At 48.6% G+C, this 18,091-nt stretch overlaps 1 protein-coding gene across 1 annotated transcript in view; it reads right to left on the reverse strand.

The window, feature by feature from the left end:
* Window positions 1-18,091, reverse strand: part of PAPPA (pappalysin 1) — a 160,207-nt gene that overhangs the window by 100,337 nt on the left and 41,779 nt on the right. The window contains exons 4-7 of the mRNA XM_072985014.2: window positions 17,558-17,851; window positions 16,609-16,801; window positions 8,961-9,082; window positions 2,287-2,794 (exon numbers count right to left, since the gene is read on the reverse strand). Of these exons, the coding sequence (XP_072841115.2) occupies window positions 2,287-2,794; window positions 8,961-9,082; window positions 16,609-16,801; window positions 17,558-17,851 (1,117 nt within the window). The remainder of the gene's footprint in view (window positions 1-2,286; window positions 2,795-8,960; window positions 9,083-16,608; window positions 16,802-17,557; window positions 17,852-18,091) is intronic.

An 18,091-nucleotide genomic window follows, 5' to 3' on the forward strand; every position in this document is an offset into this window, starting at 1 on the left:
GCTTTGGAGCTCACCACTCCTGCGGTGGAGCATGGGCTTCGGAATGTATTAGGCAGCAACGGGCTTTTATCTGTAATCGTTCAGCAGTCCCACTAAAGGCAAGGTCAGAAGACAGAGATTTTTTTTCTGCCTTTGGTTCTCGCCATTTTGAGGTGGTTTTGTGTATCGCAATCTCGGCATCTCCTTTGGAACAGGACTGTTTTGAATTTTTGGGGTGGGGTTCTTGTTTTTTTACCACCACCCCCACCCATAACAGGTGGATCTGGCAGCTGCATCTGAAGGCTTGGCCCCCATGTGTTCGGCTGGCTGGCGGGGCTTCAGAAAACCCAAGACAGACAGACGAGAGATGGGTGAGTGAGAAGGAATGTCATAACAGGGGCAGCTGAGGTGATGGATTCCAACAACGATTTTCAACAACGCAGACGGAAAATTAGAATTTTTTTTCTCGCACGCAGCAGGGGTCATGTTATCCCAAGCCTCCGTGCTGCGAACGGAGCCAAACGCACGCCAGCAGGAGGCTGTCTTGGCCGCCAGCAGAACGGCCTCTCCGAGGGCGCTTCATGCCAGCCCTTCCGAGCTGACGGGAGGGCTGGCTGGCGGCTGCCACCCTGCAGCGGAAACCAGCCATAGTGTTGACTGACGGGCAGCCGTCAGGAATTTGACGTCCGTCCTGAGCCAGGAACCCTTGAAAGCTTTGGACAGAGGGTGCGATCGGACAACGAGAAAGGGATCACACTGGAAAACACTGCTTTGTTGAGAGGATGATCCCTGAAACTGACCCTTCCATCCATTTGGGAATGGCTCTGGCCGAGCCCCGCACAACAGCCGCCCGGCTTTTTCGGAAACAAAAAGGCTTAGCTTGGCCACGGGCTGAGTTTGGGCTAGATCGCTGTTCCTTTACATCAGTTGGCTCCCCAGATGTGCTGAGACTACAAGTCCCAGAAATCCTGGCTGGCACTGCTAGCGGGGAAGGCTTCTGGGAGTTGCAGTCCGAGAACATCTGGGAACATCCCCAGACTGGGAACCGCTGCCTTACATCATGGGATCAACAGAAAACAGCTCACGCTGGACTGCAGTCCAGAACACAAACGGTTTCCTCTTCTGATGACAGCCAGAGTTCCTGATGGCATGTGAGATGACCTCATGGGGGGCAGGCAACCTGCAACCCTCCAGATGTGGTGGGATGGCCACGTGTAGCCACGTGTCCAATTCTACTGAGGACATTTCTCTTCTTTGTGTATGTAGGTGTCTTCCATTTATCTCTGCAAACTAGACATGTGTGACTCGTATTCATATCCCTGGGGGTACGAATGCAAATCACAGCACCACAGGTGCCACAGAAGCCCATTCCCTCCACCAAGAACTGGCTGGTCTATTCACTGGTTGCCACGCAGTGCTTGGGGTCCTTCGCTGTCATTGTCGTCATGCCAAGCTGGGAAGGACCCTGGCCGGCGTTTCCCTGCCTCCCCATGCAGCTGACCACTCATCAGCTGAGCAAGTAGATTCCACATCAGAGTGGTCAGCTGCAGGGGGAGGCAGGGAAGTGCCGGCCAGGGTTCTTCAGAGCTTGGCACGACGGCAATGACAGTGAAGGACCCCAGCGCTGCGTGGCCTCTGGTTAGGGGTTCAGGGGGGAGGGAATGGGCTTCCTTGGCACCTGTGGCCCCACGATTCATATTCGTACCCCCAGGGCTACAGATAAGAATAGCTCAAGTCTACTGCAGGCAACGTGAAATAATCAAGACAACTCCAGCCTTGAATGACACCTTTTCCTGAAGCTAAGCATCAGATCAGATGAGAGGCAGGAAAGGCATATCCAGCTTCCCAGTGTTTTAACAGGATATTTTTACATTTTTAACTGAAAGCACTTGTGAGCGTCCACTTTGGAATACTCACTGTGGAAGAGGGAGACGTAAACCTCTCCCTCATCCGCCGTTTCCCTGACTAAGGCATCTCGAACAGTCCCCTGTCCACTGGATCAGAGAAACTGTTCTACGGTTCTATGATTATACCATTCAAGTACTAACCAGGCTTACCCTCCAAAATTACAAAAAAATTGATTCTTTCCTAGTTCTTCCTGTAGATCTTGGAGGTAGAACCTGGGAGGTTCACCATGCAAAACACCAGCCGTGCAACTGAACTTTGGCCTCTTCCTAATCATCCTTAGTCATCTCCATCCACATCCTAACCAGGCCAACCCCTGTACAACTTCCAAACACAGACAAGACCGGGCAGATTCAGGGGATTGGGGGGGGGGTTTCAACATTTTTGGTGTACGGTACTTACGTGTCTACAAATTTCCGGCTGAGGTCCGAGATGATGACCGAGGAACCCTTCTGGAAAGGAGGGTCCCGGGTGACTTTGTACCGGATGGCCTGGCAGTCGGCGCACTGCCGGCTCTGAGGGACAGAGCTCATCATGGCCGCGTCGATCTCCAGCAGCTCGTCCAAAGTGTAGATCTGGACGCCGTAGACCTCCTCGTTCACTTTCTTGCGGTTCAGCCTGATGGTCATGGGGACGTCACAGAAGAAGTTCTGAGGCCCAAGAGAGACGTTCCGGCCGCTGACCAATAGGAGCTTGATGTCATTGACGGCCTCTTTCGAATCCCAGTCGGAGGAGACGTACGTCACCCAGATGGTTAGAGACTCAGGAATCACTGGGTACTGAAACTCCAGCTCCAGATAGCAACCCTGGGGTTCAGGGCAAGCTGGGGGGACCGTCTGCTTGATGACGGCCGAATTTGGGCTCCACGTCCGAACATCCGGTTTGCAGGGCTGTTCTACATCAGGGTGACCTTGAACGTGGAAATAAACAATGACACAGGGTAAAGACAAGTCCAGAGATGTTTCCTACTGCAGGGTTTTTCTACCTTGGGAACATCCCCAGATGTTCTTGGACTACAACTCCCAGAAATTGTGGCCAACACTGCTTGTGGTGATGGCTTCTGGGAGTTGCAGTCCAAGAACATCTGGGGACCCAAAGTTGGCATCCACTGCTCTAGGGATCAAAGTGAAGCATGTTTACCAAAAAACTCTTATGCTCAGTAACTAAGACGAGGAACCAAGGTCATTCAATTCCCTTTCACATGAGAAAGATTTCTTCAGAGCAAGGGTGGGCAACCTGCGGCCCTCCAGACATTTTTTTTTTTGGACTATATCCTCCATCATCCCTTATCAAGGAGTACGGTGGCTACAGTGGGTCGGATTTGTGGTCCCCCCCAGACACGGAATGGAGGAGGGTGGTCCCCATACCAACCTGAGTGCAATAAGAGACCACCTGGCATACTCAGAGGGTTTCGGGCTACCTCTCCCATCAGCTAAAGGGAGGAAGGATGGGATTTGTAGTCTGGCTCACGTGGGGAAAGCTCCCGGCTGGAAGAGGGGAGAAAGGAAAGGCAGCGGGGAGGAAAGGAAGGAGACTGGAAACACGCTGATAAAGACAACATCGGAGGGATGAACGGAAAGGGACAGCAGAGCCAAATGTAACACAGAAATGAAGTGGGTAAACAAAGCGTCAGATCTGAGCGAGGAAAGGGAGCATCAGTTACAAAGCCCCCACTTTAAAAAAAGAAGAGGAAACCGCATTCCATGACAAACTAGCCAGACCTCATTCCAAGCGCAGCTGGGTTCCCCCCCCCCCCGCTTCACCCTAAGGATGTCAAGTGGTGTCTGGGCTGCTCTGGCCGAAGATGCACCATCCTTGCGCAAGCGCATGAGCGCTCAAGTCTGAGCGAGGGGGCCGTTCACCATGGAACGGCTTCCCCATCCTAGCCAATCTCCTACAGATGGAAAGCTGGCCAACCCAAGGGTGGGAGGAAAAGGCGGCTCCGAGACAAACCCGTTTTGAGAAGCTAGCTTTCTCGGTGCAAGGGGCGATGGAACGGGATCCTCACACAACATCTGCACCAGCAGTCTAAAGCGGTGCAGCCTCCCCAAACGGGAAAAGTTACAGCTTCATGTACCGGTTCCATGTTGGTTAGTGACCAGAGACTTGGCAAAGCTAGAGACGGGAATCTCAAGCTGTGGATTTTATTGTGGGAGGCGAAAGGTATTACCACTGGCGGGAGAGCTCAGTGGTTTAGATTTCTGCCGGTGGAGCCAGAGATTGGGGGTTTGATTCCCCCCACAGATGCTCCCGGGAGAAAAACCAGCCTGGGTCGCCTTGGGCCAGCTGCCCAGTGGTCCCAGGGCACCCCCCCAGAAGAAGCAAATGGCAAAGACACTTCTGAGTATTCTTTGCCTAGGGGCTGTGGTGTCAAAACTGACTTGAAGGCACGTTTTAAAAAGGAAATTTGCAAGCCTGTTCCTCAAATTCAGCTGCAAAATGCTGAAGGACAACCGACCGTGGGCTGGCAATCCGAGTCCTTCCTTCCTCCTTCCATGGACTTTTCCTCTCTTGCATCTACTCCCTGCCTGCTTTTCACATCTGCCTTGTCTGCCAATGAATTTACGGGAAGGAATGCCCATCTCCAATGTTTTTGCTTCCCCCCCCCCCCGTGCTGGCCGAAAGCATACAAATCCATGCTCTCTTGCTCTCTCTCTCTCTCTCACACACACACACACACAAACACACACACGTGTGTGTGTGTGTGTGTCTCCTTGGTTTGCAGCCAAACATTCCAACTTGGGAAGGGGGCAGGAGCAGAAACGTGGTCAATTCAGACCCAAAAGAGTTTCTTGGACGCAGGAAGGTGGAATCGCATCGCTTACAAGAAAACAGTTTAACAAACATCTTTTTTAAAAAAACAATCCGCAAAAAGAGAGCAGAGGGGGACTCTCTCTCTCTCTCTCTCTTTTGTTTTTGCAAGCCTCCAGCATTGCGTTAACCTCCTCTTAACAAAAGCAAGAAGAGCCGTTTGTAATGTCCAGCTTCAACTCTTGGGCTTCAAAGTTTGCTAACCTTTAGGACGAGAGTTCCCAACATCTGCAATATTCTGCCGAAAGACAAGAACGTAGTAGTACCTAGTTACAAAACCAAGAGGTCTGTTGTTGTTATGTGCCATCACATACAGCCATTGTAATAGGGCTTTTCAGATACCCTGGAGTGCCCGAAATATGAACGAGTGAGTCCTAGATTAAATTAAGCCAGAACTATGACAGGAAGCAAAACCGTTGAAGCGGAAGCTGTCCCGCTTTGGGCACATCACAAAAAAGCACGATTCCCTGGAGAAGGCCAGCATGCTGGGAAAAGTTGGCAGCAGGAAAAGAGGAAAGCCAAACATGAGAGGGGCCGACTCCTTAAGGAAGCCCCAGGACTTGATTCTGCAGGAGCTGAGCGGGGCCATTTCGGACAGGAAGCGCTCGTCCATCGCTCACAATTAGAGATGGACACAAAGCGCGGGTTCGGCGCTTCACGTTGGCTCATCGAGAGGCGGATGCTCGGAGCCCTACAGGCGATGCGAAAATGCAGTTCCAGCCCACCGTAAGAGTCACTGGGGTAGATGTGTGACAGGCGCCTGCACGCAGGCTTGCTCATCTTCTAGGGAGACCCCAGGTTTCAAGGCTGCTTAGTCCCAACCCAAACATCCACCGGTAGGTACTCCGCGCAGGACTTTGCCCCCGATTACTGGTATAGTAGTACTTTGATTCCCATTTAGCTACCGTGCACTCCCCTTCCAAAATACTGGGCAGTGTAGAGTGATGAATTTGTTCCCCTGCTGTCCCAGAACAGAGGATGCCAATGCTCCCACCAAACTACATAGCCCAAGGCTCCCTAAGAGAGCCACGGCAGATAAAGGTGGTATTAAGCAGCTATAACTATGCAGACTTCCTTGAGGTGTAGGCAAATCAATTTTGACTAGGGGCAACTGTTTCGAAGGGTCTCTAGGCAAAGGGTACTGAGATGTTGCCCACCGCTCCCTCCTCCTCCTCCTCCTCCTTCTTCTTCTTCTTCTTCTTCTTCTTCTTCTTCTTCTTCTTCTTCTTCTTCCTCTTCCTCTTCCTCCTCCTCTTCCTCCTCCTCCTCTTCTTCCTCTTCCTCTTCCTCTTCTTCTTCTCCTCCTCCTTCTCCTTCTTCTCCTTCCCGGGTGCCTTGAGCCTCTCCAACTTGCCCACAGCTACCCAGGCTGGTCCTTCTCTCTGGAGACAAAGTGGGGAATTGAACTCCCAGCCTCCACAAGCTAGATGCCTAACTCATGGAGCCCCACCGTCCCCCCGGGCAGCTGCAGAGCAAAAGCCCCAGGAGGATTGGCAAAAGGGGAGCTAGAAGCCATACTTGAGTGCTGTCAGGAGAGGGGGAGAATATAGATGACGGGGTCCCAGGGAAAGATATATCGTGTTTCCTCCCAAAGAAGGGAGGAACCCCTGTTTGTCTGTCTGTCTGTCTGCAAGGGGAAAAGCAGACCCCACCTTTGTGTGTGAGGCACAGGATGGGAGGGGAAGAGCGGTTCTCCGTTGGCTTTGGACCCAACGCATTTGGAAGGTGGAAGGCTCTGGAGGGGGGAAACGTATCCAAGAGAAAGCTAAGCCCACGGCCCAGAACGTTAAAGCTGGGAAACGGTTGCGCCGGCTGCAGTAAACAAGCCCCTTCCCTCGGCCGATTTACAAAGCTGAGCCGGATCGATCGCAACCACCAGCCCCTCACCTCGCCCCCGAGAGCTTCCGCTCCTTCTCCCCGGGCCCCCTTCTCCCCGCCATTCACGATGCAAATGGTATCGATCCGGGAGATCTAAGCATAGCTTTCTTCCTGGCACCGCTGGCTCATCTCCTGTCAATTTCCGCCCCTCGGCCAGAAAAGGAGGCCGCACGGAGCCAAGAGGCAGAGGAGGGAGCAAACCGAGGCTTGCAGGAGAAAGGGGAGATGGGTTGTTCATTTTTCCAACCCACATTCGCTCCTTTGTTTCCTCTCTCTCTCTTTCTCGGGGGTGCGCGCTCTCGCTCGCTCTCTTCGGAACAGAACCGCGTTGGTGCTTTGAGGTAAGAATTGGTGCAAAAAGAAAAATTCGGTGCAAAACAAAAAAAAGGCTAACAGCCGAGCTGGTGGCTCAGAAGGAAGCAAGCAATGTTGACCAAAGAGTCTTGGGTCCAGTGTTCTTGGATTGCAGTGCCCAGAAATCCCGGCCAGCACCAGGAGTGGTGAAGGCTTCTGGGAGTTGTAGTCCAAAAACATCTGGAAACCTAAGGTTGGGAGCCACTGCCCCTAGTCAATCTTTTCTTCTGCCCTTCGGTGACTTTCCCTGAGGAAGACCAGCTGCTGAAAGGGAAAAAAGAAAGCAAGAAAGAAGACGCTGGAGGAGGGGAAAAAACTCTCCCCGGTAGCTTTCCCTGCCTACGAATATAAAAGCCAAATGGACTCGGTCAGATCAGCCCATTGTCAGAGCGAGTAAGGAAGGGGACGTGATTTATTTGTTGTTATTGATTTCCCACTTCTCCTTCAGTGAGCACAAACGTGGCATGCTCAGCCTCACAACAGCTGTGAGGTTGCTCAGCTTGGGAGAAAGCACGTGGCCCAGGATTTGAACGCAGGGCTCCCAAATCTTAGTTGAAGAGTTGAACCACATTAGCTAATGCCAATAGACGTGATACACAATGCCTTATGATACCAGAAACTAACTAACTAACTAACTTACTATCCTGCCTAACCACCATGGATGACCCGCGAACCTCCACGAATGTATCCAACTACAGGAAGCTATTCCTACATCTTGTAGCAGGGAGTTCCACAGCGTCTTCTTTGTAGGCTTTCAATCACCTGCAGACATTTCTGGCCAAGGTCTGGAGCACCAAACCGAAATTACGGGAAGCTCCCATTTGCCCATCTGCACAGCTCAACCACCTTCCACATTTGGAGGAAAAACACAAGAAGATCTCAAGGCACACAAACACACACAGAGGTCAATCAAGGGCTGGCAACAGAACACTCTGTCCCTTTCCTCTCCTGGGTCAGGGTGCAGATTAAAAAGCATGTAAGGGGCAGTGGTTACAGGGTAGGGCTGGGACTTGGGAACTCAGAGATCTGGATTAGGTCTCCCTCACCGGATGCCTTTTGGCCACGTTGCACTCTGCTGACTTGACCTACCTCGCAGGTTTGCTGTGAGAAAAAATTGGGAAGAGGCAATCCCAGTTTTGAGTTGCTTGGATGAGAAGGAAGATGCAGACGGGACAGAGAGAGGGAGAGACAGATGGGTAATTCTACCATGCTGGCCGTTCCTGGCAGAAATCATCCCGTTGTGCATTTCTTTTGGAGTATAATATGAATCATGAGCTGTCAAGGGCTGACAAATGGCGATCTTTTTCAGGGTTTTCCAACGAAAGAGTACTCCGAGGAGTATTACCATTTCCTTCCACTAGGGGCGCCCTGGGACTGTGCAGCTGGCCCAAGGCCCCCCAGGCTGGCTCCTCTCTGCGCGTGCACAGTGGGGGGGACCGAACTCCCAACCTCTGGCTCGGCAAATTGAGATCCCTAAACGAATGAGCCATCCAACCAACTGTCCTGGAGTTAACTGCCCCCCACCGAGGATTAATTCTGTACCCAATTCACAACTCACTAAACGCTAGGAGACACCCAATCCAATAAATTACCTCCTGCGCACGAATTTTTGCATCTTTTTCACTTTCTGTGCATGCGTCATTCTTTGCTGGAGGACGGGTTTTTCTCCCCCCACCCACCCATACATACCACCCCCCAAGGCTTGGAAGTCCCTATAATTGCTTGTGCAGCATTCAATTGGGTTTAGATCCTCATCTGCTTTTAGTATAAGTCCTGGACGGGTTCAGTCCAAATGGAATTGAACAAACATTATCCTTTGCTGGCGGGACCGGGACGGGCTTCGAAGACAGCCAAATGTATTAGGAGCATGGCTCCTACCAATTAATAAAAAAATCTGTCTTCCAGCCATCTATTGCGTTGGCCTTTTCTTGGTCTTCTCTCCCTGCCGGCCTCGTCTTTCCGCCCCCTTTCCGTTTTTTTGCTTTTTTTCCCCTGCTCGGTTTTCCCATCCACCGACCCAGGACTCGCCTTACCTTCTGCTCCTCGGGGACTCCAGTGCCCAGATGGGTCGCACGGCATGGGAGAGGAGGCGCTGAAGGCGTACTGGACCAGGATCCGGCCTTCCGTGCAGAAATCGCACGCCGATCCCACTTCTCTAGGAGGCAGGAAACAACAACAACAAGGGAAGGAAATGCACCAACTTAGTAACGGTTGAACAAGGGGCTCCTTTCGGAGGAATCCAACGCAGTGAGCTGGCAGGCTAAGGTCCCTGACCACCCCAACCGTTGCTGGGAGGTGAAAAGGCAATGCAATTTGCCCTTTGACCTTCTACAAGTTTCTAGCTGATTGCCTGCAAAAATTCAGCACCTGTATGGCGAACGCTGGGAGAGGATATTAACTCATATGTGTACAGCTGATCTCAATCTCTCTCTCTTGCTGTCTCTCTCTCACACACAGAATGATTTAACAATCAAGTATTTGTACATTAATCCCTTTTCACTTCTGTGATGTATAATCAGCATCAACATTACAGTGGGGCCTTGCTTTACGATTGCCCCGCATTACGACGAATCTGCTTTATGACAATCTTTTTGCGATCGCAATTTTCCTGGAATGGATTATCGTCGTTAAGCGAGGCACCACTGTACATACTATCAAGTTAATTCTGACTTATGGCAACCCTTTTGGGGATCTTCCAAGGAGGGAATACTCAGAAGTGGTTTCCCCTTCAACTTTGTCTGACGGTAGCCCTGGGACCACCGCGCAGTTGGCCCAAGGCCACCCAAGCTGACTCTTTTTATCAGGAGGGCCCTGTGGGGGAATCGAATTCCCAACCTCTGGTTCTGCAGCCAGAGACCAAAACTCCCAAGCTCTCCAGCTAGCGTTGTAATATATTGACCCTTATATTTCCCTTGCAAGCTTGCCCAGTTCTTTTTCCCCCCCTCTTACATCAAAGATAGGCAAGCTGGTGTCTTCCAGATTTTTGCACTACACTTCCCATACTCCTTAACCATTGGCTGTTCAGACCAGGGCTCATGAGAGTTATAGTTTTCCGAATCAAGAGGGGTACTAGATTAACTCTCTCCTGCAGAATACGTGCAGATTGACTACTGCTTTTACTTGATTTACTGTCATAGTGTTTTAGCCAACTGTAAACCACCCAGACTAGAAGGAAGGAAGGAAGGAAAAAAGGAAAGAAGGAAGGAAGGATCTATTTCCTCTGTGGGTTGATGGGTGGATGGTGAATTTCACCCAAAGAAAAGAACAGAGCCGTAGGTACTCATGTCCACTTGATTCTAGGAGGCAAAAGAAAACACAATCACACCCAGAGTGCTTATTTTTGTGTAAGCTACACATTGGGGAAGGGGTATGGGGGGGGGGAATCCTTCATAAGGAAGTTTCTGAAATATGGAAAAACATCCAGAACCCTAGGAGCATCTAATTCAAACAATTTATTTTGTTTGTTTGTTTATTTAAAATGTCCCTCCCTGAAAGGACCCAAGGCGGACTTAGACACACACAAAGAAAACATATAACACAACTATGTTCACTTATGCGCAGTCTGTTACAAAGAATGCCACCTCTCAGCCACAAGCGTATGCGGGGACAGAACCCACATTTGGAACTCCATTGCTGCTAAAAATCGCAAGCAAAAAAAACTGAAACTCATTTACCTGCCTAAATCAAACCGATGCTGTGCTCCTACACACAGAGAAAGAGAGAGACCACCTTCATCTCCCACTGGAAAAAGGGAACGATCCCAAGGGCCGTGTCATGTGACTTTCCAACCACAGGTGTGGATGGTTTCCATCCAGGGCTCAGGTGAAAAATCCAGACCTCTCAATGTACCTGGGCTCACCAGGGAGCATCATCAATAAGGTGAAATAAACAACGCAGAAGGTTGTAATGGCACAAGATGGTACAGGAAACCTCTGATGGCATCTCAAGGTCCTGTCATGTCCTCCACGTTTCTGAATCCCTGCTTGAAATCACCTTTTGCGAAATTAGGAGGAAGCAACGGTCGGTCGGTGATTTTCAGGGAGATGATGGAAATAATGGACATTGATGTAGATCCCCAAAGATGGAATATGGTTAACAATAACCAATTAAAGAAAGAGGGGAAGGAATGAATTTTGGGAGGGTGGCAAGGCTGATGTTTGCAAAGAACTGGGGGGAAATAATTACCAGTTTATTATGATAATTGGTTTAAAGAAATGGGGAAGAAGGACGAAGGAAGGGCCAATGGTTTTCGAGGAGAAAAGAGAAATAATGGGCGTTGGTGGTCAAATATTCCCCAGCACTGGTTTGTTGAATCTGGTTGATCACAACCCACTGAAGAGGGAAGAAAATGAATTTGTTATTATGATGGTGGGTTAATAATTGCAAAAACACACACACAAAAGAAAACTGGAAAAGTAATAAACTAGTAGGGAGGACTCGTATACAGAAATGTGGAATATGACCGTCAATGATGAGTTAACTTGTGAAATTAACCTTAGAAGAGGAATAATGAAATGTAATGATTTTCAACCAATATGAAACTTGCTATTGGTAGATGGGTTCGAGAAAGGGAAGGGATATAATCAGTGTATTACTGGAGTGAAATAGGGTGCTCTGAGATATAAGAACGAAGAATATACACCTAGTCTGGTAGAGGGGAAGGGGCTGCACCGAGCAAAAAAAAGGGGCCATATGAGGAGGGGATATGTATTGCAGTGTTTTATGAAATGGCACATTTTGTATATATATTTTTTCTTTTCTGTTTAATAAATTTATAAAATTAACCTTTTTTTAAAAAAAAGTGAAACTAAGATTAGAAAAAAAAAAGAATATTGAAATGGAATGGTTTTAAAGACATATTGGAACTTAGTTTGGGTCTAGGTGCTTCAGAAAAGGAAAAGGTATACACCCAGAGAAGGATCGATGTATTTTTTTTGAGAGAGAGAGAAAAGGGGTGGTAGTAGAAATATCATGAAAACTAACCTTAAAACTAGTCCGGGGTGCGGGTAAGGGGGTGGGGAAATAGCACAAGCTTGAGAATTGCAGCTTTGTTTATTTTAAGTTGATTTATTGGTAATGTATTTGCATACTCATGGTGGTTTACATTTGTAAATAAATAAATAAATAAATAAATAAATAAATAAATGAATGAATGAATGAATGAATGAATGAATGAATGAATTTTTATTTTAAAAAGAAATCATCCTAAATTCCAGGATGACAAGCTCACGAAATGCAGATGCATAATATTGTTCATCCTCTTGTTTCCACCCGTTCTTCCCAAGGAAGCAGACAAAAGCACCCTGTACTCATCAGCACCACCTCCAGTCATACTGGCCAAGGTGTTCTGCTCTTACAAATACAGTCGTGCCCCGCTGGACGATTACCCCGCTCTACGATGAATCCACTTTACGTTGATGTTTTTGCGATCACAAAAGCGATTGCAAAATGATGTTTTAAATGGGTTTTTTTTTCACTGCGTGATGATCAGTTCCCTGCTTCGGGAACCGATTTTCGCTTTACGACGGGTTTCAAAATGGCCACTGGCTGAAGAAAATGGCCTCTGCTGTTTTCTAGGATGGATTCCTCCCTTTACAGGCACTGAAAATGGCCGCCATATGGAGGATCTTCACTGGACGAGCAGGTATTCAGCCCACTGGAATGCATCAAATGGTTTTCAATGCATTTCAATTGGTTTTTTTATTTTGTTTGACGACGATTTCGCTCTACAGCGATTTAGCTGGAATGAATTAACGTCGTCAAGCGAGGCACCACTGTAAAAGCAAATTGTCCTATCTTTACTGCAGGGGGTCCCAACCTTGAATCCCCAGAGGTTCTTGGACTACAACTCCCAGAAGCCTTCCCGACTAGCTGGGCTGGCCAGGATTTCTGGGAGTTGCAGTTCAAGAACATCTGGGGGACCCCAGGTAGGGAAGCACTGATGTTGGGAAGTAAGTTTGGGGGGCAGTTTGCATTTGACACCATCTACAGTTCCAGCGCCTCCTCCAGCCATGGAATCGGTTGCATCAGTTGCCTCTTCTGAGTTTAGCCTACCTCGCAGGGGGCTTGTGAGGCTAAAGCAGGGAAGAGGAGAGGCTTCTACGCTGTCAGGAGCTCAAAGGAAAGTCCGGGAAGCAACGCGGCTGCATCCGATGGTTGAGTCTCGTCTAGAATAAAACCGTTGAATGAGCAGGATGTGTTAAATCAACACTTACACAAATCCCACTGATTTGCTGGATGGATCCTACTTTTGTTGGACGTCGCAACGGCGAAGACCTGGAACGCGAGCCAGCCGTGTTTCGTAGGCAATGCAAACTTCTGATTGCTCTTCAATCCTATTTCCACTCCTGGTTGCAAATTCTTCTCTACGGCTCCTCCGCCACATTTTTTGTTTTCAAAAGAACGGTTATATAATTTGGGTCTATCTGATCCCAGTCCCAAATACGGAAGGTGTTTCTCTCCCCCCTCCCTTCTTCTTCTTCTCAAGTGTAAAAAAAAATGCTAAATCGCAGCCATCTGGACATACCATGAAAGCACTACAAAACAAGCTTTTGTTCCGCCATGCAAAGAGTCGGAGGGAAAATGCGCCTTCACAATGTATGCTTTGTACTTGCTCAAGGAAACTGTCTTCCACGCAAAACCACGGAGGCTCCTTGAAGCTCAGCTTCCAAAGACGCGGGAAACACATCTCTTGACGGTTCAGAAAAACCAAGATCCTTTCCATGCCTCCGACGGTGATGGAGGTTTCGCCGGGGAAATTAAACCCAGTCCTCTGGCCGAAAGGCACGTGGATGGAGGTCTCTCCCAAACCTCCTCCCTAAATTGGGGAAAAAGCTACACCCCATAAATCACCGACGGAAAGGAATTCAAGAGATCGCGATTGGCCGAACCACGGAAATGAGTACCTCCGCGTGGGATGGAGAGCACGGTTATTGAAATGGATCCAGACCTTTCTAATCCGAATGGATAAGGCCTATGCCAACACTTACAAATCAATGGTTGGGGATAACAAAATTTGGGGAGAAAATGCTTTGATACAGTTTGGAAATGAATCTCTCTCTCTCTCTCTCTCTCTCTCTCTCTCTCTCTCTGTGTGTGTGTGTGTGTGTGTGTGTGTGTGTGTGTGTTTGTGTGTCTGCTTCCACTCTGTTCTCTTGTTTGTTTGTTTGTTTGTTTGTTTAACTTGTACACCACACTGATTAGTGGTAAACACAACTCTGGGCAGTTTACATCCAGAGAGAAGCAACATCAAATCAAATAAATCTGAATATAATAAGAAACAAACACCACGTGTAATCAATGAAGCAACCATTAAAAAAAATCAATGGAGAACTGAACAATAGCAAACAGGCAATGTGAAATCATCAATCCAAGCTCTTAAAAGATTCAGTAAACAGCCTTGTTTTGAGCATCCTCTCGAAGGCTTTGAGGGAGGAGGCCGGCCATAGCTCCACAGTAGCTCCATTCCATATGAAATGAGGAAAACGCCGATGATGACAAGTGTTTGTGTGTGTGTGGGGGGGGAGGAAAGTAGTAATGTAACTACCTCCTTGTCTCCTTCATTCACAATGACAAGAAACATATAGCTTTTTCTTATCACTTGCCAGCTGGTAAGATTCTTTTTCCCCCTGCTTGTTCTCTGTGAGTTTTAACATTTCGAAGAATCATTTTTGCACAATTGGCAAGCTCAGGATTCTGCACAAAACGTGATAACTGCTGCCTTGTTGCATGGATTGTTTAGGAAACACAAGCACCGGATGGGTTGCTTCAGTCTTTGCATCCATTAGCCAGATCTTTCATGTCTGTGTGTGTGTGTCCACATTCTGGGCACAGAAACACTTTTGAGCAAAATCTGGGAAGATGCGGGAGTTGCCGAGTTCTTTACAAGGTGTCTCAATCTTTTGAGACGGCCTTTCTCATCAAGAACGAAGCATCTTACTCCAATTCTTCAGATCCTTAACATGGAAGCTTGGGGATCGTTGCTGCAAGAAGGCAGAGAAATGTGCAAAAAAATTGCCTCTCAAAAAGCTCTCAAAGACCAACAATTTTTTTTTTAGCTGCAATGAGAAAAATTCTCCCCTTCTTCTCATTTACAGTATGAGTTTCAAACATAGCAAGATTTACCTTTCTAACCATTTCGACAGCAGCCGCACACTGAGTCTCAGTTACACCTCTTCGTGACCCAGCCTCATAAACGGTATTAGTCATTATCTTAGACCGGCGATAAACTCACACAAACTGACAACAGATCAGATTGTGAAGTCAAAATATGAATTTCAGCTATTCTTCCCACTGGCCCTCCAAAAAGTCACGCCACGATTTATTTATTCAAGGCCTGAGAAACTGAGAAAAGTATGACGTAAGTTCTGGACAATGTCTTCTTAGATATCCCCAAATCATGCCGACTCGACGTAGTCGAAACCCCAATGGTAGGCTTTTGGAGTGTTGACTTAGGGTATGATAACTCTGTTATGAAATCTTAGATAGAACAGGCTGGCCATTGTGTGTCATTTAAGCACCAACTCGCCCCAGATTATTAAAAACATACTGATTGAAGTCGAAGAGGTATGTCAGAGAGAGGCGTTCTGTTACATAACAATTAACCTTGTATCAGTATGTTTTTAATAGGCAGATGGAATTTATTTAACGTACAATAACTGCTTTATGAAATATAAATTGGATACATATTGCGAGAACATAATTTACCCTTTTAGGAAAAGAAAGAATGAGAGAGAGAAATGGAAGATGGCGGAGAGGATGGTGATGTCGGTAAGGGCCGGTATAGACGTTCGGCCACACATTTGCGGGAAGAGTCCCAAGCGTTTTCTGAATCTTGGCTCTTGAGCTGACATGATGACTCGGGATTCAAGAGCATTCAACAGTTTGACATGAAGGAGGAAAAAAAAAATCACACTTTTCTAAAGGCCTCATTCAAATGATCTTGAGAGGCTCCAGAGCTCTCAAAGTTCTCTGCTATCATTGCTACTCACAAGCGCCTTCTCCCCTACCCATCAGATCCACCTCAGCACCTTCCTGCTTTTGAGAACCTTAAAAGGAAGGTCTAAGGTGGCCTTGCCCAGTCTGTCACCTTCTATCTACAGCTCCGTTCAAACATGCATCGATTTATCCTGGCGATGGGACTACACTGCCCGTCATCCCACCTCACCTGCCTGGCCAGTCCTCAGAGAAGGTGGCCATGGCAGTCGAATATATCTGGAGTGCATCAGGCCAGGACTGCTGCCCCTTTTAAGACATCTGTACTGACATCTGTGGTGCTGGAGGAGGCTCTTGAGAGTCCCCTGGACTGCAAGGAGATCAAACCTATCCATTCTGAAGGAAATCAACCCCAAGTGCTCACTGGAAGGACAGATCCTGAAGCTGAGGCTCCAATACTTTGGCCATCTCATGAGGAGAGAAGACTCCCTGGAAAAGACCTTAATGTTGGGAAAGTGTGAAGGCAAGAGGAGAAGGGGACGACAGAGGAGGAGATGGCTGGACAGTGTCATCAAAGCAACCAACATGAATTTGACCCAACTTTGGGAGGCAGTGGAAGACGGGAGGGCCTGGCATGCTCTGGTCCATGGGGTCACGAAGAGTCACACACGACTTAACGACTAAACAAGAACAACTGATATCTGATCAGTTCAAGGCAAAGCCAAACCCAAGGCCCTACCCATTCACCTTTCAAAAAAGTGCCTGTCAATAGGGGGGAACCACTCCAAGGCGACCGAGGTGCTCGTCCAGTCCACCGTCTGTGGGGTGATCGCGATGGGGGCTGGCTTCTTGGCAGGCTGCCAGCTCTGGTACACCAGGTCTAGGTAGCAATGCATCCTGGCCACCTGGTTCGGTGTGAAGGAGTTGGTGCAGTCGTCATCTGGAGGGGACGGGCAAGGGGGCAAAAAAAAAAAAATCAAAGGGGTCCCCCAAAAAAGAATTGGAGGGAGAGGAGGAGGAGGAGAGAAAGGGGAGAGAGAAAGAGTCGTGACATGGGGAACGTGGACCACTCCACCATACCATTCCCAACACCTTGACCTCATCTGATTATGGACAGTGGTTCCCAACTTTTGCTCCCCAGATGTTCTTGGACTACAACTCCCAGAAATCCTGGCCAGCTTAGCTGGTGGTGAAGGCTTCTGGGAGTTTTAGTGCTAGAACATCTGGGGACCCAAGGTTGGGAACCACAGTCATAGAATCTAAACAGGGCTCAGATAGGACTTGGATAGGAGACCAGAAAGGAAGGCCGGTATCCCAAGCTAGGGCGAGGAAAGAATCCTGCCTGAAAAACATTACAGCTTCCGACATTCCTAAATTTCGTTACTTTTCTTCCTAAATGGCATGGCTATTCAGAGACCACATTAAGCATCTCCCACAGCCCAGAACTAACAGCCACTAGGAGCTGTTGGGAAATCACCCGTTGACCTCTTCCATGGAAGCCCCACCGCATGGTTTCACCCGCCAAGAAGTGAGGCGGGCAAGTCCATGAGACAGGACTTCAGTTTCAGAACATGTTCCCAAGGACGGTCACGCTGGCTCCATTCCAGATGACCTTCTTAACCTGTGTGGCTCTAAACCTAGCTGACCGGTTCAAGTAGCAAACTGCCCCAAAGAGAACAGGGAAACGCCGGAATACCTGCATAGCTCATAAAGTTGTTGAACGGAGTGTTCTGGAAGCTTCGGAAGCCGCACATGTCATTGCCCGGGGCTGGATCGCTGCAGACTTTGTGTGTCGGTGTCGGGTTGGTGTCATGACAGAGGTCGCCCGTCTCAAAGGAAGGCTCGGTCTCCATGCACGGGTCGCTGCAGGAGAAGATCTCCGAAATTCCTTTGAAGACGTGGTAGAGTCCCAGGCTGTGGCCGATTTCGTGGATCATGGTGTGGGTGTGGCCGGCGATGCCGTAGAAGGAGGGATTCAACACAATTCCCCCTACGAGGAGACAGAAAAAGAGTTGGGTTGTTTTCGAAACTGAATGCAGTTAAAGATGCCCAAGGCCACCACCTTCATTTATGAAAGCTCATCCACAGCAGTGGTTCCCAACCTTGGGTCCCCAGATGTACTTGGACTACAACTCCCAGAAATCCCAGCCACCCAGCTAGAGTTGAGGGATTCTGGGAATTTTAGTCCAAAAACATTCAAGGACCCAAACTTGGGGACCACTGCTTGGGA

The sequence above is a fragment of the Pogona vitticeps genome, chromosome ZW-PAR (genome assembly GCF_051106095.1).
Source record: "Pogona vitticeps strain Pit_001003342236 chromosome ZW-PAR, PviZW2.1, whole genome shotgun sequence".
Taxonomy (NCBI): Eukaryota; Metazoa; Chordata; class Lepidosauria; order Squamata; family Agamidae; genus Pogona; species Pogona vitticeps.